This window comes from Arvicanthis niloticus, chromosome 6, assembly GCF_011762505.2.
Source record: "Arvicanthis niloticus isolate mArvNil1 chromosome 6, mArvNil1.pat.X, whole genome shotgun sequence".
NCBI classification, from domain to species: Eukaryota; Metazoa; Chordata; class Mammalia; order Rodentia; family Muridae; genus Arvicanthis; species Arvicanthis niloticus.
In genome coordinates this window covers 2801937-2826829 of record NC_047663.1, presented here as the reverse complement: position 1 = coordinate 2826829, position 24893 = coordinate 2801937, and the positions used below count along the sequence as shown (strand labels likewise).

Sequence of the window (24893 nt, the reverse complement as noted above, 5' to 3'; positions counted from 1 at the left end):
CGCAGCTTTGTTTGGAGTAGCATAAAGCTTTTAAAAAAATAACTGAACGGACATAGTTTCAATCGCAGGATTGATTTTGTAACACAAGCCTACTTTACTAGTGGAGATCAACTAAGGAGAAAGAACGTGGTAACTCCGGTAACGGCGTGGGGGAAGGGAATGACGGAATGCAGAACTCTCCGTCTTAGCCGGAGTAGAGCCGTGGAACGCTTGAGGAGGTTTGGGCTATTCGACACGCCGTAGACAGCGGTGCATGCTGGACCTTGGCAATATGGCGTCCTCCTTGATGTGCTGATGAGAGGAGTTTTTACTGTGGCTCCAGAGCAGAGGGCAAAACTCCCCTGACCTAATAAGCTCAGTATTCCTGTGTGCTCCGCGGGCCCGTGTCGCGCGTGTATCGGGACTCGTTCCCGGGCAGGAGAGAGCCTCCAAGCCGAAGGCCAGCACCGGCCAGGCCGCGCGGACCCGGGGCTAAGGAGCCGGCTGCGGACGGGCAGGATGGGCCGGTCCTGGCTCAGGTTGCAGCCCCTCAGGCGAGTGCGGGACCCGCAGGGCTGAGAGCCGCTGGACGAGCCCCGAAGCCCCCGGAGCCCGATCCCTTTGAGGCCTCAGCCGGGCCAGCGCAGTCGGAGAACCCGCACGGCGAGCGGGACGGCCTGCCCGCCCTGGGATCCACTGAGGCGTTGGAGGCCGAGAGCAGGTCATCCCCCGGCCTCCAGTGTCTCCCGCCTGTGACGGTCCGGCTTGCAGCCCTCCTGACGGCCTCCAGAGCTGCGGGTGGCTGGCGACTGGGCGCGTGTGCCGGCGCTTCTCCCGGGGCTGCGGGGTGGGTTACCCACCGGCTCTTCGCGCCACCCCGCCCCCTCCGACTTCCCGCTCAGAGTTCGAGATAAAGATCTCCGGAGTTTTTGCCTGAAAAAGGATCTTGGAACACTCTGCCGCCGTCCCTCCTCCCGACTTCCCGTTTTCCTGTATTTTATTTTTCCCAGTTCTGGCACACACTAGTTTTTAAGGCTGGAGGTTCTCGAGCGCCTGCTGCCAAGGACTCCCCCTCCCCCTCCTCCCCTGATGGAGTCGGAGATGCTGCAGTCGCCTCTCCTGGGACTCGGGGAGGAAGATGAGGCGGACCTTACAGATTGGAACTTGCCTTTGGCTTTTATGAAAAAAAGACATTGTGAGAAAATTGAAGGCTCCAAATCTTTAGCACAGAGCTGGAGAATGAAGGATCGGGTGAGTGGATTCTCATGGCACCTTTTTGAGTTTGTAGTTTTCCAACCACGAAAGTTCTGAGCAAGAACAGCCTCTTCAGAAGAATGCTGGTATTTCGAAGCCACATGTTGCACGTTAACTAACAACCAAAAGCTATTCCAGACTCTGGTTTTGGTTGAAAGTGGGTAGGGCGAGTCGATACTCACCGGGTAGCGTTAAAAAACGAGTTTTAATTCAGAGGGGAAAAAAAAAGCAAATTAGGAACTATTGTTTCACACATACTTATATGCCTTTTAATACACTTACTAGCACTTAGAGAAAAGACAATTTGGGAAATATTATTTAACGTGCTTAGTCTATTTTTGTAGTCTCCTTTTTTTCAAATTACCAGGTTGACTGAAGTACAGATGTCTGGTACAGTATTTTGGGAAACAAGATTACTTGAACTGTTTAGCCAATAACAAATTAAGGCAAAGTTATTTTAGAGTTGCAGCAGGTTTCATCCCAGTCCTTTGAACATCTTGTCTGGGAGGCTGACTCCCAGTGTTTGTGGCTTCTGGTCACTGTAACCTGGAGATAAAATTTCCTCAGTGGAAATTAGGGAGCATGGGGTATGAAGGGTCGGAACCTGGGTTCAGGTTTTAGGCCGTTCTCCTGGTGGTGGAGTGTCATGAGCAGTTGGTAGCAAAGAAACCAGCCAGCTGTAGTGCGGTAAATTCCTAGTCTAACAAAAGGGGGGTACTGTTTCTTGTCTGTGCATACACATAGTGTGCGTGTGTGAACTTTTCAGTATAAAAGAGGAAATTGGTGTTATAATGCGTCATTTGTTTATAGTTGGTATGTTTTTACTTGAGACAGTTGTTTTAAAAAGTTGTATGTTGATGAACACTCAAGTGTAGTTCTAGCAGTGACCAGTGTTTCTATTGTTGATTTGGCTAAATTTTACAAGGCTATCAAATTTTTTTTTTGAGACAAGATTTCTCTGTGTAACATCCCTGGCTGTCCCAAAAATCGCTCTGTAGACCAGGCTGGCCTTGAACGCAGAGATCTGCTTGCCTCTGCCTGCTGAGTGCTGGGATTAAAGTTATGAAAATTTCTTTCATCAAAAGCTGTTTAGGTTGGGCAAGGAAAATCACTCTTGTAATCCCAACACTCTGGAGCTTGAGGCAGGAGGATCACAGGTCAAGGACAGCCCGGACTACAGAGCGAAAACCCTGTCTTAAACAAGAAACATAAAAGCAATATAAGTAATTTAACTGATGGTTAAGAGAGACTTCATAAAGTCTGTTTTATGGACATGCCTAGTACTAATGAAGTAAAAATTTTTTGGTTGCAGTGTTTATCTAAAATAATTTTTTTTTAAAAAACAACTCTAACTTTTTTCCCCCATTCTATTTGGTGGAGTTCTTATTTTAAATGTTTTTTTTCTTCTGTTCTTTTGAATATCATTCATTTTGCTACCTAAACCAGTACTCAAACTATTCAAATCCCATTAGTGAATATCTTTTTGAACTTTTAATTTAATACTTTTTTTTTTTTTTTGAGACAGGGTTTTATGTAGTGCAGGCCAGCTTGGTGTGTAGTCAGAATTGCCTTCAGCTCATGCATCTGTCTCCCAAGTGCTAGGATTACAGGTGTGTACCACTGTATTCACTTTTAAATGATCCTAGGGATCAAACTCAGAGTTTGTGCATGTTAAGCAACACTCTGCAAACTGACCTACATATCCAGTCCTATTATTAAAGTAGTTTTTTTTTTTCTTTTCTTTTCTTTTTTTCTGGGAGATGGTGGCATACACCTTTAGTCCCAGTCCTTGGGAGGCAGAGGCAGGTGGATCTCTGTGAGTTCGAGGCCAGTCTGGTCTACAAAGTGAGTTCCAGGACAGCCAGGTGTATACACAGTGAAAGGTGTCTCTGCCTTTGCCTCCCAAGTATTGGGATTGAAGGTATGAGCCACTACCACCCGGCATACCAACTTAGTTTTAAAATGTATTTTATTAATGATTACTTAAAAGTGTTCTATCTAGTATCTGTTTCTAAAATTGCATCACCAAAGTTGACAACTCTTAGTAGGTTTTTGCCATCCAGTCACAGTGTGTGCCCACCGTCAGTTCCGGTTCTGGTTCTTGCATCCCTTACCTTCAATCAGTTGTGGTTTTTAAGTGCCTGTTAACATTTTTTAAAAAAGATTTACTTATTTTATGTATATGAGTACACTGTAGCTGTCTTCAGACACACCAGAAGAGGGCATCAGATCCCATTACAGATGGTTGTGAGTCACCATGTGGTTGCTGGGAATTGAACTCAGGACCTCTGGAAAAACAGCCAGTGCTCTAAACCACTGAGCCATCTCTCCAGCCTGCTTGTTAACATTTTAATTACTAAGTTACTTTTAGGTAGATTGTCTTTTGATTAATTCTTCATATGGGGAATAATGCATATATGTATCAATATTGGGGAATATAACTGTCCAGTAACCAGGCACACTTACAAATTAGAGTTCAACGTGAGTCATTTCATGGGCTGGTGGTAGAGGTGTGACCCATCTCGCCCTTCTGTGTTTTTCTGTTGTACTTGACAGTTCTTACAGCATTCTTTTTCCCACTGAAAAGTGGGCAGGTAGGGCTACTTGGTCTCAGATGGGTCGTTTGCCTGCCTGTATGTCTGGGCTACACAAATGAGTGACTGAATTTCAAGCCAGCTGGATTTAGAGTGAGATCCTGCCTTTAAAAAAAGGGAAAGGAAAAGCAGTTGACATACTATGTGTGTAGATTATTGATAGACATACTTCTATTGTAACTAGGACTCTTGATAGACACGCTGCTGTCTAACGTACATGTGTTGGGCCATTGATGTATCCCACAGATGTGGAGCTGTATCTAGCAGGAGGAGGCCCCTTAGCATTGATGTCTGGTAGGCTGGAGTATTTCCTGGTCCCTCGTAGTTCCCACTGCCTCACCTTGTATCCTCCCCAGAGCACTCCAGTTAGGCTCAGTTCCACCACATGGGGGCTGCTGTGTGTGCTCATCCAAAGGTCAAAGATCCTTTTCTGTCCTCCACCTGTTTGACTTCTCAGGGTCTGACACAGCTGGCCCCTCTGTGCAGTTCTTCACTTGCTTTGGGTCTTCATGAAGCTTGAGTGTCCTTTCTGATTGCCGTTGGCTGCTCTTCAGAGTCCTTTACTGCTTGGCACCCAGATGCGGAGGGCCCAGGGATGTGGCTTGTGAACTAATATTGACTGTTTTGTGGTTTCAGTTCTGTCACATGCCAGTGACATTCACAGCTTGTCTTCAGTTTTGACCTCCCTGAGCTTGCCATTTCAGATGCCATTACCTACTTTGTCTTGGTCACAGTATTTGTCACAGTATTCACCACCATCCAGCCAGCCAGTCACAGAAGTTGCAAGTACATAGTTTAATCTCTCTCTTTTTCAGCTGCATCAGTAGAACTTGTGGATCATCTCACAGCGTGTCTTACACCAGATTGCCCTTCTTGGTCTGCAGCCCCAGTCTGGCAGCCATGTGTCTTGTCTGGGTGCTGACAGTTGCGTACTGACTGGTTTCTCAGCATCTCTGTGCCCATTCTGCCCTGACTCTTTGCATGCACAGTGGTCAAGGGACCTTCTGAGGCTGAGGGTTTGCTGCTTCCTTCCTGGTGCTCTATGTTGGGTTCTGAAATTGCAGAGCAGTGCAACGCAGCTTCTGGATACTCCTGTGAACCTGCCCGTTTTGCTTCTTCAGTAGTGATGCTTGGGCTCTTCTCCCTCTGATCTTTGACCTTTCCCTGTTCTCACTAAGATCTTAGTCATCTTCTCAGGCCTCTGGGTTGCCCAATCTGAAGCAGCAACCAGGCACTCATTGCTATTTGGGATCACCATTCCTCTGATATTTTTCTCCATACTCCTTCAATCAGATAAAAACAGACTTTGATCATAAAGTAGAGAGTTAGTTTGTGCGAGTCCTCAGCAGTGCTAGGCACATAGTAGGGACCCAACAGAATGTCCTAGCTTACCAACAACTTCCACATAGATCTCTCTCCTGAGACTCAACAGCATTGAGAGACCTAGGGATCATTATCTCCATGGTGAGGACACTGGAGCCCTAACCAGATGCCTTACCTAAAGTCATACAGTTGATGTCTTAGTTAGGGTTTCCATTGCTGTGAACAGACACCATGACCAAGGCAACCCTTATGAAGGACAACATTTAATTGGGGCTGGCTTACAGGTTCAGAGGTTCAGTCCATTATTGTCATGGCAGGAATCATGGCAGTGTCCAGGCAGACATGTTGTTGGAGGAGCTGAGAGTTCTACATCTTCTTCCAAAGGAAGCCAGGAACAGACTGTCTTCAGGCAGCTAGGAGGAAGGTCTCAAAGCCCACCCCACAGTGACACACTTCCTCTAACAAGGCCACACCTCCTCCAATAAGGTCACACCTTCTAATAATGCCACTCTTTGGGCCAAGCATCCTGAAATCACAACTGACATGACAGCAATAAAAGGAAGAGGTCTGAAAACCAGAGTCCACGTCTTACAAAAGCAAAGGTGGGCTTTATCACACTGTCCCAAAACTTCCCTATTCAGGTTTCATGTCAGGTCCCAAGGGGACACTGAGAGCAGCTTGGTGCTGCTGATGTCGTAGGTCTTTCCTCTCTGCTGATGCTGGCACTGGTGATGCAGGAGAGGAGGAGGTGGCAACTGTGCCATCCTAGCACGGTACAGACTGAGGCCACCTGAGCTGTTGTCTGTTGTTAGTATTCTTCTTCAAGCAGAGAAGTCTGGTTTTACTTGAGAAGGTCCTTGGTGAAGCAGGGAAGTGATTATTTTGATTAAATTTTAGTTCTTGAGCCTGTGCCTTTGTGTGTTAATTTTTATTTTTTCCAGAGGGTTTCTTGGTATAGCCTGGCTGTCCTGGCTCTGTTGACTAGGCTGGCCACCAAGTCACTGCCTCTGCCTTCCTGGCCCTGGGCTTAAAGGCATTTGCTACCACATCCCAGCTGTTAACTCCTGTGCTTTGTACCAGACTAGTGGCCATAGTGGGGGTGGTTGGTGGCCTTGTGGAGATGGCTGTATAGAGGGGGATGATGACCAGGTGGAGGTGGACCCTGTGTCCGAAAACGGAGGGGCCCAGTGGCCATGTGTGTGTGTAGTCTGTGGCTGTAAGGGTAGTGGTGGCCAGATGGTTGGCAGCTCTCTATTGACTGTGGGCTGTCAGCTGTCAGTGATGAGTGGACAGAGACAGCTAACCTGTCACTCCAAGTAGCCTAGTTTCTCTGACCTTGACTCAGGCCAGACATGGATTTGTGGCTTCCATACTGAAAAAAATTTCACTGAAAAGAATTTTGGGATTAGACAGTATGATGAAGTAGAGTTGAAGATCTTACTGAATATATTTTAATGTAGGTTTAAGCATGGGGTTAAGATAAAGAGAAGCTCAGGAAGAAGTGAGGTACACCTGAGAACATGGTGACGCCTCTTAAAGCAGAGACATCTGGTTTTACTTGAGAAGGTCCTTGGTGAAGCAGGGGATGTGATTATTTTGATATTTCTTCAAAGGCAGTCATCCTCAAGTGGGGTCCTCATGGCAGAGTCACAATGCATTGTTAGCAGTAGCCGTCCTGGTGACTCTCAGGTTATCCCCCTTGGAGATGTTTTGGTAGAATTAGTCTGATATGGCAAAACCAGGAGCTGTTAGGCTTACACAAGGAACATAGTTCATATCCTGCCCTTGAAAGTGGGATTTCTGATAAGATTCCTAGAAAATTGCAGGTTTTTATAACTGGGAAGGAGAAGGGTTGCAAGCAGTTAATTAGGCTGAAATTCCTTCTGGCAGGAGACTTCAACCAGATTCCTGAGTGAGGGTTTTTTCCCCTTTCTCGTGTCCCCAAGACCTTTTCTGTCTTCCAGTTCTGCCTTTGTGGTAGGAGGGTATCCCCTCTCCCATGCTGGGGAGGGGCCAGCTACTCAGTCTGTGAACATTGTGTCTCAAGGAAAGGCTGGCAGGCCCTCTTTGGGCATTAGGCCTGGGTAAAACACACACACACACACACACACACACACACACACTACTTAAAGATAAACCAAGTGAGCTGCCATTTTAAGGAAAACATCAGACAGTGTTTGTTGCCAGTGATAAGATTGGAGCTTTCAAATGAAAATAGAGTTTGGAAGCCTCTGGGCAGTCGGTCTTACAAAAGCAGGATGGGAGGGAACAAGCAGATGGCTTGTCTTTATTTTTTTATTTTTGGCTACTGTAGAATGGAGAATAATATGTTCCAATTGGAACATATTATTATCTGGTGGACCAATAAGCGAGTGAGCAAGTGCTTGAGTGTGGGGTGTCGTGTCAGGTGTCTTCGTAGCCACAGAGGCGGTAGTACTCAGATGGAGCACTTCACAGAGTACCACTTAGTGAGCCACCATTTGTTCCTTACTGGAATGCTTGGATCCTCCTGCCCTCCCTTTCTGGCTATAGGTCTTCCTGGGAAAGACGTAGACACACACTTTAGAAAGCATCTGTCCTCTCTGAAGCTGCGTGGTAAAGAGATTTACAAGAATGTAGAACACAACCACTTGCCCCACTAGCAGCTTTCAAAATATACTTATTTTTCATATGAATGTTACTTGTTTGAATAAATAATGAGTTTATAATTACTTTAAAATTAGTTCATAATATATTACATTTTAAAATGTTTACCCTTTAATACAGAAGGTGTTGATAAATGTAACTCATTAAAAATTGTCTTTGGGGCCTCAGAGACTCTTGAAAGCCTAAAGGGTGTTGCTTTCAAAAGTCTGAGAAGTGTGTGGTCAAGAGTAGGGCTGGGGAGATCAAGTGATGGCTTATCTGACAGTGGATAGACTCAACAAAAGAGTACTGAGCCTGTGCTACTCATTCTATGCATATGTGTATGTGTATGCTCGCTCCTTCCTTCCTTCCTTCCTTCCTTCCTTCCTTCCTTCCTTCCTTCCTTTCTTTCTTTCTTTCTTTCTTTCTTTCTTTCAAGATAGGGTTTCTCTGTATATCTGTCCTGGAACTAGCTCTGTAGACCAGGCTGGCCTCAATGCAGAGATCTATCTGATCTACCGCCCAGCTATCATTCTAACATCTTCATACAAGGAACTTCTGGGGTCCTTTGGGGTCTGAATTGGAGCTGAGGTGTGCTTGTGAAACATATGTGCTTGAGCAGTCACTGCCTGCATATAGTGACCGCCAAGGCCTCCTTTCAGTAGCTCTATACTTACCTGCCTCTGTGTGTGTGTGTTACATGGCATAGTTTACACACCCAGGAGGATCTTATTCTGTGAGGAGAGCACAGGTGGCTTTGTGTACAGGAGGAACTGTTGGCTGTCTTGAGTCATTCAGAAGGGTTGAGTGTTCTCTTGATCTGTACTCTGCTCTCTGGGCTTGCTGCCTGTGCTGGGAGAGGAGCTGGTTCGGACACACTGGTGCGTGTGTCCGTGATGATGCTATAGGTGAGACACACACTGCTGCGTGTGTCTGTGATGATGCTATAGGTGAGACACACTGGTGCGTGTGTCAGTGATGATGCTATAGGTGAGACACACTGGTGCCTGTGTCAGTGATGATGCTATAGGTGAGACACACTGGTGTGTGTGTCAGTGATGATGCTATAGGTGAGACACACTGGTGCCTGTGTCAGTGATGATGCTATAGGTGAGACACACTGGTGCGTGTGTCCGTGATGATGCTATAGGTGAGACACACTGGTGCATGTGTCTGTGATGATGCTATAGGTGAGACACACTGGTGTGCGTGTCTATGATGATGCTATAGGTGAGACACACTGGTGTGTGTGTCTATGATGATGCTATAGGTGAGAGTGATGCTGCTGCCAGGATTCCATATAAGATATGTCACCTGCGCTGAATCCTGTGAATGAAACAGGGATCTTTGACACATTGCATTCAGCTGAAGGTGGGAATAAAGGACTCAGAAAGGGCGACAGTGGAGGTTCAGGGCCCTTTGGTGGGGACGAGTGGTGATCCAGGTGAGACCGAGGACTGAGTCCTTGGGTGGAAATGAAGTAATTATAGCAGAGTGGGTGCCGTGACTTCAGCTGACCCGAGGAAGGTAAAGTCCAGGAGTCTGGCTGGGATTCTGGCTTGTCTGTTTGTGCCGACTGTCTGTAGTTAGTTCCTCTCTTCTTGGCCCCAAGTGTCTCATGTGAGTCTCAGGAGTCAGAGTATCATCCGCTGGAGGTAAAAAAAAAATCTGCTTAAAAAAAGTGCCATGTTTATTTTCAACACTGTGCTGTGAAAGAGCCCAAAACGGATTGAAACATTTCCTCCTCATTATCACCTGGTCTGGTTCTGAACCAGAGCCTCAGCAAGACAGCATGTGGCTCCCATGTGGATGGGATGGATGCTCCAGGCTCTCCACTCACCCTCCTGCTCTTCCGGACATCAGCAAGGGTTTTGTTGGCAGTGATGCTTGCTTCAGTAGAGCAAAAAAGTGTCATCTTTTAAAAGTCTAATTAAATAACTGGGAATGCCATTTTAGTAACTATTTGGCACTGTATGTTAATGCTGTAACATGTTCTTAAGCCTTGAACCTGCCAGGTGCTGGGTGGTCTGACTGCAGAGAACTCCTTTAGAGTCAGAACAAGAAGCAGCTCACAGGAGACAGCCACTGTTAGCCTGGGTTAATTTTACCCAGACATCAGTACCTCTTTCAGATGGGTCGTTTTTTTCTCAGCTAATGACATTTTGTATTTCCTACAGAATCGGAGAAGTCCGAAGTACAGTGAACTTCCACATACTCTTACCTCAGACTCAGGGCTGTTACTTGTTTTCCCATGTACCTAGGGATTCTGTTCACCTGTGGGCACATGCCTGGTGCCCTGTGTCACTGAAGGGCTGGTTGGTAGTGCTGTCTACTTTATTCTGCCTGTGCCCTAAGAACAAGGACTCTTGTGTAACTGTAGTGTAGATGTAAAACTCAGGACGTTTGTCACAGATATTTAATGCTATCATGTGATGGCTTCAGTGACAATGGCCTTTGTAGCCATATATGTTTGAATACACGGTCCCCAGTTGGTGGACTGGTTTGGAAAGGAGGTGTGGCCCTGAAGTGGCCTAAGTTGTCTGGGTATTCCATCACAGCAATAGAAATTAACCAGTACATAGCATTCACTCACAGTTCACATCCAAATGTCTCTGGCTTGTCCTCGGATTTACTTTTATTAGCAATTTATGTCCCTCCCCAAACCAGTAAGTTTTCAGAGTGAGGGAGTTTAAGATTGCATTACTCTTTGTAGTATTCTTGAATCTAAAGCAGCTTTTTTTTGTTGTTGTTGTTTTTGTTTTTTGTTTTTTGTTTTTTCCAGGTTTTTCAAGACAGGGTTTCTCTGTGTAGTCCTGGCTGTCCTAGAACTCACTCTGTAGACCAGGCTGGCCTCGAACTCAGAAATCCACCTGCCTCTGCCTCCCAAGTGCTGGGATTAAAGGTGTGCGCCACCACTGCCCGGCCTAAAGTAGCTTTTATGAGAATTTTTTAACCTTGGATGTCTGTCTGTCTGTCTGTCTGTCTGTCCGTCCATCCGTCCTTCCTTTCTTCCTTCTTTCCCTCTCTCTCTCTCTTTTTTTCTTTAACTGTGGTAAGATTTTAGCTATGTTTAGACACACTGACATTAAGAACTTTGACATTGTTATGTGTGATCAACTTTAGCTAATGTAGCAGACATCAGAAACAGTAATTTTGGAAGAGAAAGGGTTTTTTTTTTGGCTCATGGCTCTGACCTCTCAGTCTGTCATCCACAGCACCCTTGTTCTGAGGCTGTGACAGGACAGCAGCGCATGGCTGGAAAACATGTTGAAGCAAATTCCTTCTCTCCTGGTCCATGAAGTGAAGTCTGCTACCCTGCAAGTACAAGACTGTATCTCCGCTAGGCAGAAGAGCTCTCACTAGGTTCTCCCCAAAGTGCCACATCCTGGAGGATCAAGTCTTTAAAGGCGAGCCTTGGAATTCCCTGAGGATTTAAACCTTGGCATTGTGCAGTCTTTACCACCCCCCTCAGGCTGTTTGTTCCTCTCCACAGATGACAGCAGTGCTGAAGACTTCAACCTTTGTTTTCCTCTCTTCTGGCTCTTGGGACCTCCACTGGTCTCTCCCGCTGTCCACTTGTCTGTACTGCCCTACTGCCCAGGCTTGTTCCTGAAGCTATCCTCCTGCTTCTCCAGCCTCAGCCTCCTGAGGACCAACTGTGTCTGCCCGTGCACCTGCCTTGGCTGCTGCTCTATCTGTCTGATTTTGTTGACCTTGACATTTCTAAAGATTGCATTTTAGTGTCTTTGTCCATGTCTCCTTGTGTTCAACTTGAGGCTCTGTGTTTGGGTGGAAGTGTACCTCTCTCTGGGCCCGTGTTAGAAGAGTGGAGAGGTGCCTCTCTCTGGGCACGTGTTAGAAGAGTGGAGGGGTGCCTCTCTCTGGGCACGTGTTAGAAGAGTGGAGGGGTGCCTCTCTCTAGGCACGTGTTAGAAAAGTGGAGGGGTGCCTCTCTTTGAGCACATGTTAGAAGGCCAATGGTGTTGCTTGGGCCTGCTTGTCTCACAGTGCCTTTTTTAAACCTGTTAATGTGATTTTGACGTTTCTGGTTTGTTGAGGGCTCCTTTACATTGTTTCTTTGCTGCGTTTCTGACCAGTGTGGAGCCTTCTTTCCTCTCCTGCACAGCAGCAGGTTTCAGACTCATCTGCTCAGTCTCAGAAGCTCCCTTTTCTTCCTAGGGCTCTAGTTTCTGTCAGAATGGAATTTAGAAGCCAAGAGCTGGATGTTGGATGTGCACACAGATAGAGGTCTCTGTTTGCCAGTGTTTATTTTACACTGGCAACTATGAATGCCCACAGATATCTCTTGTGCTCCTTGGTACCTCAGTACAGTCTACCTTTCCTGCTACTAGTGAGGAGTTGGCTCCTGGATGCTGTTTATCATTTGCCTAGGCATAGAGTGTAGAGTCTGGAAGACCCCAGCGAGCATGCTCAGTCAGGAAGGCGGCCCACTAAGGAGTTGCTTGGGATGTAGAGTCTGGAAGATTCCAGCGAGTATGCTCAGGAAGGTGGCCCACTCAGGAGCTGCTCTTACCGTGTGACTGACTTTCTCTCTCTCTCTCTCTCTCTCTCTCTCTCTCTCTCTCTCTCTCTGTCTGTCTCTCTTTCTTTCTTCCTTTCTTTCTTTCCGTGTGTTTGTTGCCCACTATTGCTCTTTGCTTTGTCTTTTGAGACAGGGTCTCTCAGACCTGGAGTTCACTGATTGGCTTGGCTGGCTAGGTACTGAGCTCCTAGGATTTAACTGTTTCCCTTCCTAGTGCTGGGGTTCCAAGTGTGTGAGCCACACCCTGCTTATTTATGTGGGTTCTGGGAGTCTGAACTCAGGCCTCAGGCTTGTGAGGAAAGTGCTTGTTTTATTTGCTGAGCTGACTTCGGCTATTGGCCTTGTGTTTTGAGCAAACACATATAGTAGAACACATAAACCAGTAGAAGCCCCTGCATCCTGGGCATTTGAATGGGGCTGATCTATTGTGCAGGAGTCACTAGTCTGCTCTGCCCTGTGTTAGCTGTAGGTGGCTCTGGGGTAAGAGGAGAATCTCTGCTTAGGCAGAATGGCTAGGGGTGCAGTGCAGGAAACAGGCAGTGGATTCTCACACAGTTGACATTTAGAATCGGGTAATTCAGCTCCTCCTCATCAAGAGCCCTCTGGGCACTAGGGTGCCATCCTGGAAGCTGGGACTGGTACTGACCACTAGATACTAGAATTGGGTCTGGCTAGATTTGTTTTTTTGTTTTCTTACCCTGATTCCTGGGCTCATTGATAATGCTTTACAAAGATTCCTTTTTTTTTTTTTTTTTTTTAAAAAAAAAACAAAAAAAACAAAACAGAGTCCAAGACCTTGTTACTAAGTTCTAGAGTTTTGGTTTGATTCAGAGTAAATGAGCCTCTCCTTGGCTTCACTGGGGACTGTGATGAGAGTAATGTCCATGTGGTCAGTGGCTGTGTGAGTTAGCTTTCTCATCATGGTGACCAAATAGCTGCTGAAAAAGCAACGTAAGGGGGCAAAGTTCTATTTTGGCTCACAGGTTGAAGGCACACAGTTCAAGGGCACAGTCACAGTGGGGAGGATATGGCTGCAAAGCGGGAGGCAGCTGGTCCATTCCAGTCAGGAAGTAGAAACCGATGTAGGTGTTTCACCTGCTTTCTCTCTGTTTTCTTTGTGACCCATAGGACAGCGCTGTACACAATCAAAACTTCTGTCCTCAATAAAGCCTCTGTAACCCCTACACACACATTTGCAGAAGTGTGACCCCTGCTGATTCCAGATCCAGTCAAACTGATGTGGTCATGTGTTGCTGTGCCTGCATCACGGTGTAGCTGGGGAGCCCACAATGGCCTGGGAGCTCACTTGATTCCCTTGGCCCAATTCCCTAGGACTTTTGGCCCTGCTGAGCAGGGCTGCAGTTAGCTCCTTGTTAGTGAGAGCCTGTGGAATAAGCTCCACTGTGTCTGTGTGATAGATACAGCAGGGCTGTGCTAATGTCGACCCTTCCTAATTTCCAGTAGCAAACTGCTTGGTAATATGTTTATTACTGGGAGTTAATGATACGTCTTATTTAGTTACATATTTGAGAAAGTTCAGTCAGATTGTTTCTGATGGGGAAGAATTTTATGCCAAGTAGATTATAGTTGATTCTGTAGATGATTTTCCTTTATTAGGTGACTTATGCATAGAGTTGTGTTTTGAAAGAACTATAAATGCTTTCATAAGTGGAATGACTTGATGCAATTGACTTAACACAATTGTGAGCAATTTTAAAGGAATAATGAGCCTAGGGCCCCCTGGCCTTTATAGGACCGTCTGTCATAGCACTCCTCTGCACTTTTCCTTGATGGAGCCCAACCTGCTTCCCTGTTGCAGAGAAGGTATGCTGTGACCTCAGAGCAGTGTCCCATGTGCTGTCATGGGAGCTCCCCAAAGCATGCTGTTAGGTACTGCAAATGACTCAGAAGAGACTGATGCACTGTTTCCATTTGGGCCTTAGAAGGTGTGTACAGGTGAAAGATCTTTGCCTGTGGAGGGGAGTATGCACAGATAGGACTGGTGGGAGGAGGGGAGGGGAGAGGAGGGGAGAGAAGAGGAGCTGGGATGGCTTTGTTTATGTTTTCCTGTGCTGGAAGGTTGTTTTGTTTTTTGTTTAAAAGCAGGACAGACCTAGCAGACTTGAGTGCTCTGCCCCTCATGTCCTTCACCCCTGGGATTATTTTACTATTGATTAGTTATAAAAGAAAAGGTTACCTTCTATCAGTCCTCTGTTACTTCCTAACTGTCTCAGGTTTATGACAGGATCTTTCACTTAACCATGTGACCCTGTTGAGGTTGTTACTGTGACACCTAGTGACACAAGAGCTGGGAAGGGACAAGCTTCTAGTCCCCCTCTTCCTGGTGTCGATGCTCTGGGTGTGTTATGTTTTAACTGTACATGTTTAAGCCCTACACTACTCTTATTAGTTTATTATTAAGCAGTTGATTACTTTTAAACACATTTAAAAATCAGAAAGTGCCTTTAATATTTCCTGTGTACTTCTGTTTTCAGTTTTCTTCTTTTTGTGTAGCTGAGTTTAAAGTAGCATCGTCCTTCAGTTTGAAGAGCTTAAGCTTTTGGGTCTGCTGCAGACATTGGGTCCTTCCCCAACTTCTGTATGGCTGAGGATGCCTTTACTCTGCTTTTTTCTTCCTCCTTTTCTTGCCACCTCCTCTGCTCGCTTCTTCTTTCCTCTGCTCTCCTCCGCTCTCCCCCTCTCTGGTTTGTTTGAGATAGGATCTTGCTGTGTGTCTCAGCTGTCTTTGAATTCATGGTTGTCCCCTGCATTAGCCTCCCAGGTACTGGGATTGCAGGTGTGCCCTCTGCTCTATTGTTTTCTAGGTCGTTTGGTTGGATTACAAACAGCTCACATCCATTGCTATTAGGTAGATTAGATGCTGATAGATGAGTCTCTAAGAAGCTACAGTGGGCTTCTGTTTTGTGTTTAAATGTTTGCTCGTATGTATGTGCGCCGTGTTTGTCTGTGGAGGCCAAAAGAGAGTGTTGGATTCCCTGGAACTGAAGGTAGAGACACTTGTGAGCTGCCATGTTAGAGCTGAGAACTGACCCAGGCCCTCTGCCATGGCAGCCAGTGTTCTTAACTGCTGAGCCATCTCTGCAGCCCTGGATTTCACTTCATAGCTTACAGTAATAAAGCTTAGGATGGCTTGGTGTACCAGACTAAAGTCATGATTCCCAGATGAGGAGTTGCTGGTCTAGAGTCCATGCTCTACCTTCCCCTAGAGAAGGAGCTGTATGGGACAGCGGGGGTGGTGGGAGAGATGTTCTTTTTAAAGCTAGCAGGTCACAAGTGAAGCAAAGTGATTGTTATTTATGCTGTAGTAAGACTCAGGTCTTCTCTGGGGCTGTGGGAGCTCTAGACTGGGCCCTTCATCACAGTCTCAGAGTTTCAGATTTACTCGACACCTTAAAGGCTTATTTCATTGTACAAACCTTATGCTTGTAGCCATCAGCCCCATGCAAGGACTTGCCCATTTCACTGACCTGTTTTGTATTAAAAGCAGGCCTGTGTACACTTATTTGATTTTTTTAAAAACATTATAAACCAACTATTTCCATATCAATCAATATTTGTTAAAGGAGCATTTGTAAACCCAAGCCCTTTTCAGGAAGAGGACATCTCAGTAGCCTGAATGTCCTTGATGCATCCTGCCCTGACATCTGTTACCCCCTCCATCAGGAGCAATTAACATCTTACTTCTTTGAGGAGTATGCACCATGGGTATTGAATAGCTGTGCTGACTCTTTTGCCTTCCATGCACACATTACATGTGTGTATCCCAGTTCACCTGCCGTGTGCTGAATATGAAAATTCTTGCACATTGCAGTGCATAGAGCAGAGTGGTTCAGGGTCATTAGGTGCCAGTTAACTGTTTTGTTCCTTTGTTTTAAAGTCTCTGCTCTAGTCTTTTGCCTATTTTTCCTATTTGTGGTTTTTGTCTTTAAAAAGAGACTTTAGGAACGTTTATATTTTTTTGTAGTCTTGGCGAATAACTTCCCACACAGAGCTTGACTCCTCTGTCTTTGTGGGCCCTTTTATATAGTCTTCAGTTTTAGTGAGGGTGTGGGCAGGTATAGATTGTCCCTTTACAGTGGAAGAACCATTTTCTTTCTGTATCTCTTGAGGAGCTGCTTCCCCACTGAGAGTGGGAGGCCAGCTCTGGGTTATCTACCAGCTTTAGAGCCTGTCTTCCCTGTTGAAGTGGTTAATCTAGGTCATGTAAGGTAGGGGCTAGTTTTCCTTGTCTCCTCTGATACCTGTTTTTTTTTTTTTTTTTTTTTTTTCCCAGTAGATTTTGCTGAAAAGTATCTTTCCTCTTCCTGAAGTGTGCTGTCGCATGTGAGCAGTATTTGCAGGGGTGCAGGGATGCCTTCATGATGCCTGTGTATGTCCTTGGATTCAATAGTGATTGTGTGCAGGCAGTCCCCACCCAGGCTTTCCCCAGAAGCCTTGGGCTGTTCCTGCACTTCAGGTACATTGTAGAAGAAGCACACCATGGTGAGAGAAGCAGAGTCTGTTGCATTAGATTGGAACTGCACTGGGTCTGAGTGTTGTGTCGGTGGGTTGAGAGTGGGCGTCCTGGCCCATATCATGTATCCAGGTTGAATTCTTAGGTCTTTGATTTCTCTGAATAGAGTCTTAGGCTCTTTGCTGAGGAGTTGTCTATCTTTTATGGAAGTTTATTTAGGCATTTGATATAATCTCAATATTTCCTAAACTATTGTACAAATTATAAATTGGGCTGGAGAGGTAGCTCAGTGGTTAACAGCACTGACTGCTTTTCCAGAGGACCTGGGTTCAATTCCTAGCACCCACATGGCAGCTCATAACTGTCTATAATTCCAGGTTCAGGCTATCTGACATCCTCACACAGATACAGAAAAAGACAAACCATCAATGCACATAAAATAAAAATAAATAAATTAAAATATGTTGACTCCTTCAAAGTTTTAAAATATTTTTCAAGCTTCTTCATATGCACCACCCCCCACTTTCTCTTTTTCCCCCATCCCATCAGCAGGTTGTAAAGCTGGGTTTTGTTTTGTTTTGCTGACATGTGAGAGAGTGTGCTTGGCTTTGTATGTTGGTTACTGCAGCATAATTGGCATCTCCACCTGTAGCCAGCCTGTGTGCATAGCTTCTTGCTCCTCCCAGGTGTGTACAGTGCACAGGTGAGCCTTGTGAGTGCAGGCATGCAAGTGGTTTCTTGTAGGTTCTCAGCCCCATTATAGACCCACAGAGCACATGGCGTCATCAGCTCACTCTCAGAACCAGATGCTACACACCAGTGTCTAGAGCATCACTCCCTCTATTTCCATGGCTAGCCTAGGCTAGGGCCAGCCTCCCCTGCCCTCCCCTGCCCTCCCCTGCCCTCCCCTCCCCTGCCCTCCCCTCCCCTCCTCTTTTTTCTTTCTTTTAAATATTTATTTTTACTTTATGTTTATGAGTATGTGCATACACGTATGTCTGTGTACTATGTTTGTGCAGTGTCCCTCTTCGCCAGAGAGGTCCTTTGGAACCACAGTTACAGATGGTTTTGAGCTGTCTGACATGGGTACTGGCAGCTGGCTCTGGGTCCTCTGTAGGAGCAGCTGGTTTTTAACTGCTGTGCCATTGCTCCAGCCGCTGGGTCGAGCTTGTTGTTAAGCTCAGTAAGTTAGTGCTCAGGACAGCAAGAGCCCCTCCGTGACTGCTTGCCAGCACTGGTCTGAGAAGCCATATACGTGTTCTTTATAAAAGCTTTTTTTTTTTTTTTTTTTTTTTTTTTTTTAAATGGCTCAGGGTTAAGAGCCATAGTCACCAGGCACTCACATGGCACACAGATACACATGCAAGCAAAACCATGTAGCTTCTAGGAGGTAGAACTCAGACAGTTGGGCTTGTAGCACAGTGGCAAGCAAGGGCCTTCCCTCCCTCACCTCCCTGGCTCTGTGGATTTAGGCTTTGTTGCTGTTGTTGTTGTTTGTGACAGGGTTTGTGTGTGTGTGTGTGTGTGTGTGTGTGTGTGTGTGTGTGTTTGTGTGTGTGTGATTCTGGTGTCCTGGAACTCACTCTGTAGACCAGGTTGGCTTCAAACTCAGAGATCTGCCTGCCTCTGCCTCCACAGTACTGGGATTAAAGGCATGCAGTTAACAGGCTCAGTGTTTATCCCTGCTCTTTAAGGGGATTGTCTGTCTGTCTGCCTGCCTGCCTGCCTGCCTGCCTGCCTGTCTGCCTGCCTTCGACAGGGTCTTTGTAACCTTGGCTGGCCTGGAACTCTAATGTATTCCAGCCTCACCTCAGACTTGTGGAAATCCTGCCCTAGCCACCACCTGGCTTAAGGGATAGTTAAGATGGACACTTAGTGTCAGTCTCCAGGGATCTGTTTTCTTGGTGTTTAGTTCTGGGAGGTGACTGCTTCATGAAGTTCTCTACATTTTCCTGCAGTGATGTGGTTCTTCATTTTAGATTATTTTGCTTTTCACCTTGAATTAATTAATTAATTAATTAGTTATTTGGAAGCATTTTGTTGTTCTGTTTTTGCGGTGGGGTTTCATTATGTAGCTTGTACTAGTGTCAATCCCAGAATCCTCTTCCCTCTGCCTCCTGTGTATCGGGATGATGGGTGAGCACAGGCATGCTTATTTGCTTTGCAATTTGTAGCATAGATGAGATGTTCTAGGATGAGTTTTAATTCTCAGTTGCCTGTGATTGAGGACATCCGTGATGGCTGCAGGGCTGTTCTTGACTAGTGCATTTGTGGTTAGGGGTGCCTGTGAACAGTACTGCCCTAAGTGGATGGTGCCCCCTAGCGTTGTGGGTTGTACAGCTTGCTTTACAGGTTGGTGACATTGAAATGTGTTTCATGGACTTGTGCAAGATTAAGTCTTTAGATTCTGCACCCTCTCACAAGATTGGCTATTTATTTATTTATGATCAGTGCTTCCTGCTGTGGTTGTATTCTGAGGCTGTGCTATCAGGTTATACACACTGAGAACCACCAGATCTCTTGAAATTGGAGTGTGGGTCATTTGGAAGTGGCTTTTTAAAACCCATAACAATGCTCTTTACTTCAGACCTCTTTGGCCTTGTTAACACCAGGCACCAACCAGGTTCTCTGTTGTCTGGGTTTTCAGTTGCTTATTTTTCCATCCCTTTATGTAGGTCAGTGTTTCTGTATCATTGTGCTACATGTGTCTCTGTAAACAGTTATTAGTTTAGCCTGATGATCTATCTATGTATCTATGTATCTATCTATCTATCTATCTGTCTGTCTATCTATGCGATTCACGGTTTTTCTGTGTAGCCCTGGCTGTCCTGGAACTCACTCTGTAGACCAGGCTGGCCTCCAACTCAGAGATCCGCCTGCCTCTGCTTCCTGAGTGCCAGTACTAAAATTGTGTGCTAAACTGCCTGGCTTGATTTTTATCTTTTAATTAATGCAGATAATCTTTTTATTTAGTCCTAAATCTGACATCTTATTTGCACTTTAAAAAAATGCATTGGGAATATCTGATCTTGTTCTTTTACTGTTTCTGAAGTAGCCCTGCCTTCTCCTGTAGCAGCAGTCAAGCAGCACAGAGGAACACTGAGAACAGTTACAGCACAAGGTCCCAGAAGTCATTTCTTTTGTTTGTTTCTGTCTATGGCTGGTGTATTCCGCCCCTTCCCACCTAGAGTTTTGGGTGGGATTCCTTATTTTAATGGAAAAGATTTTAGAATTTTCTCTCACAAGGGTTTACTGACATAAAATTTATTACTCAGAAAGTATCTTTATTCGGCTCTAATTCTTTTTTTGTTTGTTTGTTTGTTTTGTTTTTTTCAAGACAGGGTTTCTCTGTGTAGTCCTGGCTGTCCTGGAACTCACTCTGTAGACCAGGCTGGCCTCAAACTCAGAAATCCGCCTGTCTCTGCCTCCCAAGTGCTGGGACTAAAGGTGTGCGCCACCACCGCCTGGCTCGGCTCTGATTTTTGAAGGTATTTTCCCTGATATTCCTTACAGGCTTGTAGATACTGTCTCACTAAGGGCTTCTGTTGATGTTAGCTAGAGATGAAGGGCTTGGCTAGTTGGCAAGGCACTTCTCTTCATGCTGGTTGGCTTCACTTCTCTCCTGCTTTCAAGAAACGTACTGTTTTTTCAGGGTGGGTGGGTATTTCTGCCCATCTTACCTGTGAACTTAAAGGTTTTGAGTCTGTGAGTTAGTGCCTTCATCAGTTAACAACAACAACAACAACAACCACCCCACCCCTTCCTCCCCCCAAAACCCCAAACGCTGGGCTGGAGATGCAGCTCATTTGGTAGTGTTTGCCTAGCAAGCTTGAAGTGCTGGGGCTGATCCCCTACCACGGTAGAGCCTGGTGTGGTGGTGCGTGCCTACAGTCCCAGCGTTCAGGGAGTGGAGTCAGGAGGATCAGGAGTTCAGGATCATTCTGAAATCCTAGTTAGACGTGTGCCTCTGTCTGTCTGTGCTGTCCTTTGTCCTTCTGCTCTTTGTTGTGATGTTCCTCCATTTTCTTCTCTCATTGTCTAAACTGCTGCCTGTTGTCATTTGAATGCCCCTTGTAGGTTCTAGGTAATTCTCTTGTTTATTTCTGATGTACTTAAAAATAGTCATCCTGTTCCAGTCTATTTTTTAATACTATTTTTTAATATTTATTTATTTATTTATTTATTTATTTATTTTGGTTTTTCGAGACAGTGTTTCTGTATAGCCCTGGCTGTCCTGGAACTCATTCTGTAGACCAGGCTGGCCTGGAACTCAGAAATCCGCCTGCCTCTGCCTCCCAAGTGCTGGGATTAAAGGCATGCACCACCACCGCCCGGCCTGGTCACATTTTTAATAGGGAAAATATTTACTGCAGTCATCATTACTATAGATGACACAATTTCCATTCATTTTACTTCTCCAGTTTCTGCTCGGGGATGCTAAGCTTGGGTCATTGTGAATTCCTCACAGCTGTTTGCCTTTCTTGGTAAGGGTGGATGGGGAGTGAATGGAAAGTGTAGGAAAGGGAGCTGCATGCACAGAGAAGAGAAAGATCTTGACATAGGTTCCAGCAACAAAAGGCATTAAATACCACTTTTGTTAATTAGAAATAACCAAAAATGCCATGTTTACTGAATTAAAAGTGAATAAAAATGTGGTTAATAACAGTTTTTTTTTTTAAATTCAGAACATAGGATACTTTCTTGATAGAATTTTGATATTCAGTCTGGGTTACTCTTTTGCAGTCCTGCCTTCTGAATTTTAAGCTTCCCATTTTTTCCTCAGGGCTCCCTGTAAAGAAAGCTTCTTCCAGAGTATCTCCTTCCTAGGGTATCTCCTCCCAGGGTATCTCAGGGTATTTCCTCCCAGGGTATCTCCTCCAGGGTATCTCAGGGTATCTCCTCCCAGGGTATCTTCTTCCAGGGTATCTCCTTCCAGGGTATCTCATTCCCAGGGTAGCTGCCATGCCTGTCAGGTTCAGGCTTCTCCCAAGTCCTTTCTCACCTCCTCTCCTGTGATCCTATCACCGTTTGTTCCACGTTGGACCCAATTAACAGAGGCAGAAAATCAGTATCATAGGTTTTAAAGTCAAAGCCAATGGCATTAAAATAATGATAATGAGTCAGCCTGAGAGCAACTCATGGGCTGCGCAGACATCTGCCTTGCTTCCAGGGTATAATGTCTGTGGCCATCAGCGCGTCTCCACAGTTGTTTCTGTTTCTTTAGAAAATATTTACGTGGTTCTTCCATTTACTGAGCACTTGTGTTGTCCTTCTGCCTGTCTGCCTGTACTGGGGGATTGAGCCTAAGGCTTTGTGCATAGTTGGCAAGTGCTCTTACGCTGAGTCCCAGTCACAGGCTCTCTTAGCTGACTTGTGTGTATGGGTGTACACATATACTCAGAGAACAGTCTTGCGTGTCAGTTTTCAGGTATCAGTCTTCAGGTACCATCTACCTTGTGTCTTGAGATAGATACTCTTGGTGGCCTGGAGTGTTCTGATTGGCTAGGCTGGATGACTAATGAGCCTAAGAGATCTCCTGTCCTTGCATCCCAGCACTGGGATTACAAGTGCACACATCACACCTGACTTAGTGACTGAGACATCTCAGCTCTTCTTCATCAGCTGATGTTTAACCTTTCCTTGTTAGTCCACACTTACCCATTCACGTCTGGTTTGAAGGGCACCTCAGAAGTCAGTGATGTCAGCACTGCTCCAGGAGGGAGTTGGAGGTCTGAGGGTGGAAGTGATTTGCAAAGGTACAGTGACCCCCTGAACTCAGCCTAGCTGTCCCTAGAGTGGGCTATTCTGGTGAAACGGGGCACCTGCCAGGTGTGGTTTCTGGTCAGCAGGATTTCTTAGCCGCCCAGCACTATTAAGTGACAGGACAGTCTTTATTGATCTGTGTGGGCTCAACTATGTCTGAGTTGATGTGCTACGAGGAGTCTTAGCATCCAGAAAGATGACAGAGAATCTGCTGTGCATGCCAGCAGAAGGCTTTATGTAGGGAATTAGTTTGTCAGGAGTTTAGACAGAAAGAAAGGAAAACTTGATGTTGGAAGATAACAGCAGGAGGCAACCACCCTTTATCCTAGGGCCTGGACAGAAGTTAGAGAAGTGCCTGTCCCACAGGTGGGGACAGAGGTAGCTGTTGGCTGAGGTGAGTCCTGGCAGCACAAAGGAGCTGGGGACAGTTTGACAGAAAGGAGTGCATTGTTTTGGTTTTGTTTTTTCTTTTGCTCTCCTGCCTTCTAGGGCACAAGAGGAAGCTCTCTTAGAGAGGAAGCAAGACTTGCAGCAGACTAGTCAGGCTGTGCCTTCACTCATTTCTTCTGCCTTCACTTGAACTTCCACGGGGCAGCAGCAGGTTAGTCTTGCTATGTGTTTCTGCAAGTGTTCTTGCAGCACTCCTGGGAGGGAGTGGCACTAAGGCCAGAACAGGTTTTCTGCTGTGGCTTGTTAGTCCCCTGCAGCTGTTGCTTGATTGCACTGAGTCTCAGCCCAACTTGGTAGCCATCAGAGGCTCTCTGGATTCTTTGCAGTTTTGGGGGTAGAGATTTTGCTACATTGACACTGACCATCTGTCCAAGGCTAGGAAAGTGCATGGGCGTCATGAGAGCGGCACCATGAGATGGGCTCCCCTACAGAGTCAGGCTCAGAGCCTTCCTTTATGTCCTACGTCAGCTGTGCGTGCACCCAGAATATTCACTGGGAGCTGCCATTCTTTCCAAAGGAGTGTTCTTTTAAAACAAGGGAAGGAATTAAGATATTTCAAAGAGGTATGCAGCTGAGAGATGTTCAACCTTTCTTACAACCATGTTCTTCCTCAGTTAGGCTGTGGGTGTGAAGTGAAGTCAGGAAGGTTGCAGTGAAGTTCTACCTGAGCTTCTTAGATTTAGCCTTTACTCTGTTAATAATCTTAGTGCCTGTTGTGGCCTGAGCTGCCCCACGTTGGGTGCCAAAAATGTTGAGAATTGCTCTAGCCTACGCTTGGGGGCCAAAATGTCTCGGACCCGTTCTGTCAGTGTTGGAACCCACACTGCCAAAAGCCTTGGGGGCTAGACTGTTAGAGCCTACACTGCCCCAAGCTGCTCAGGTCTTTGGGTCGGGGTTCATCAAGAGAGAGAGTGAGGACGGATGAGGAATGGAGACCAGACAGAGTGTGATTCAATCCCGTTTATTCTTCAGTCTCTCTTCTTCTCTCCAAGTCCCAAGTCTTGAGTTCCTAGTCCCTAGATCCTAGTCCCTAGTGCCTCCAAGTTCCAAGTTCCTTCTTCCAAGTGCTAAATGCCTAATGTCTAATTCCAATCTCTTCCTCCAAGTGCTAAGACTTAAGTGCCTAATTCCTACTCCAAGTTGTACTCTCTGAAGTGTCTGATTCTCTGATACTCCAAATTGTTCTGAACTCTCCTGTCTGTCTCTCGCCTTTTATGTCTCACTTCTAAGCCACGCCTCTAAGTCACGCCTTTAATCATGCCCTTGGGTCTTGTCTCTAAATCTGATCCTTAAGTCACACACCTTTAAGTCTCACACACCCAAGGGAAAATCCTGGGTATCTAAAGCAAGATGTTATCAGAGTGTGCTCAGTTGTTGTAGGCTGTTGTAATAACATCTCTTATCAGGGTATATGGCTCAAGATGGCTGAAAGGATGATAGCCGCCTTCTGTCGGTTCCCCACAGGTGCCAAAGATTAGGACTGTGGGATTATGCCTAACAGTGCTGTGTGGAGTCTCAGACCACATCTATGATTGGCTGCTCTGTCTGTGTTTTAGAACTGGAACTTTAAAATCATCTCTTCACAGCCATTTGGAAAAGCAGGCTGGTCACCATGTGTGAGCATGGCTTCCTTACTCCCAGCCTTTTCCTGATCTTAGCTCCATCATCTGGGGGGATTTCCTTGGAATCATATATTTTTAACTACTGGGGCAACTCTCATGTATGGAACTCATTTCTACTGTTAGGCAGGCTGCTTCTGGAGTTTTCAATAATTTAAATGTGGCTGTGATATAGTTCAGTGAGAGTGTTTGCCTAGCTTGCCAAGGCCCTGGGCACTGCAAAAGAAAACAAACCAAACCAAAACAAAAACCAAACCAAACCAAACCAA

General features: G+C 45.8%; 1 protein-coding gene across 2 annotated transcripts in view; it reads left to right on the top strand.

Annotated features, from left to right (window-relative positions):
• Positions 1 to 242: 242 nt before the first annotated feature.
• Positions 243 to 24893, top strand: part of Rptor (regulatory associated protein of MTOR complex 1) — a 297297-nt gene continuing 272646 nt past the window's right edge. Inside the window, exon 1 of one of the 2 annotated variants that reach the window (XM_034505602.2) lies at positions 243 to 1230. In XM_034505602.2, coding sequence (XP_034361493.1) covers positions 1069 to 1230 — 162 coding nt within the window. In that variant the 5' untranslated portion in view covers positions 243 to 1068. The remainder of the gene's footprint in view (positions 1231 to 24893) is intronic. The other variant, XM_034505601.2, reaches the window with a different exon arrangement.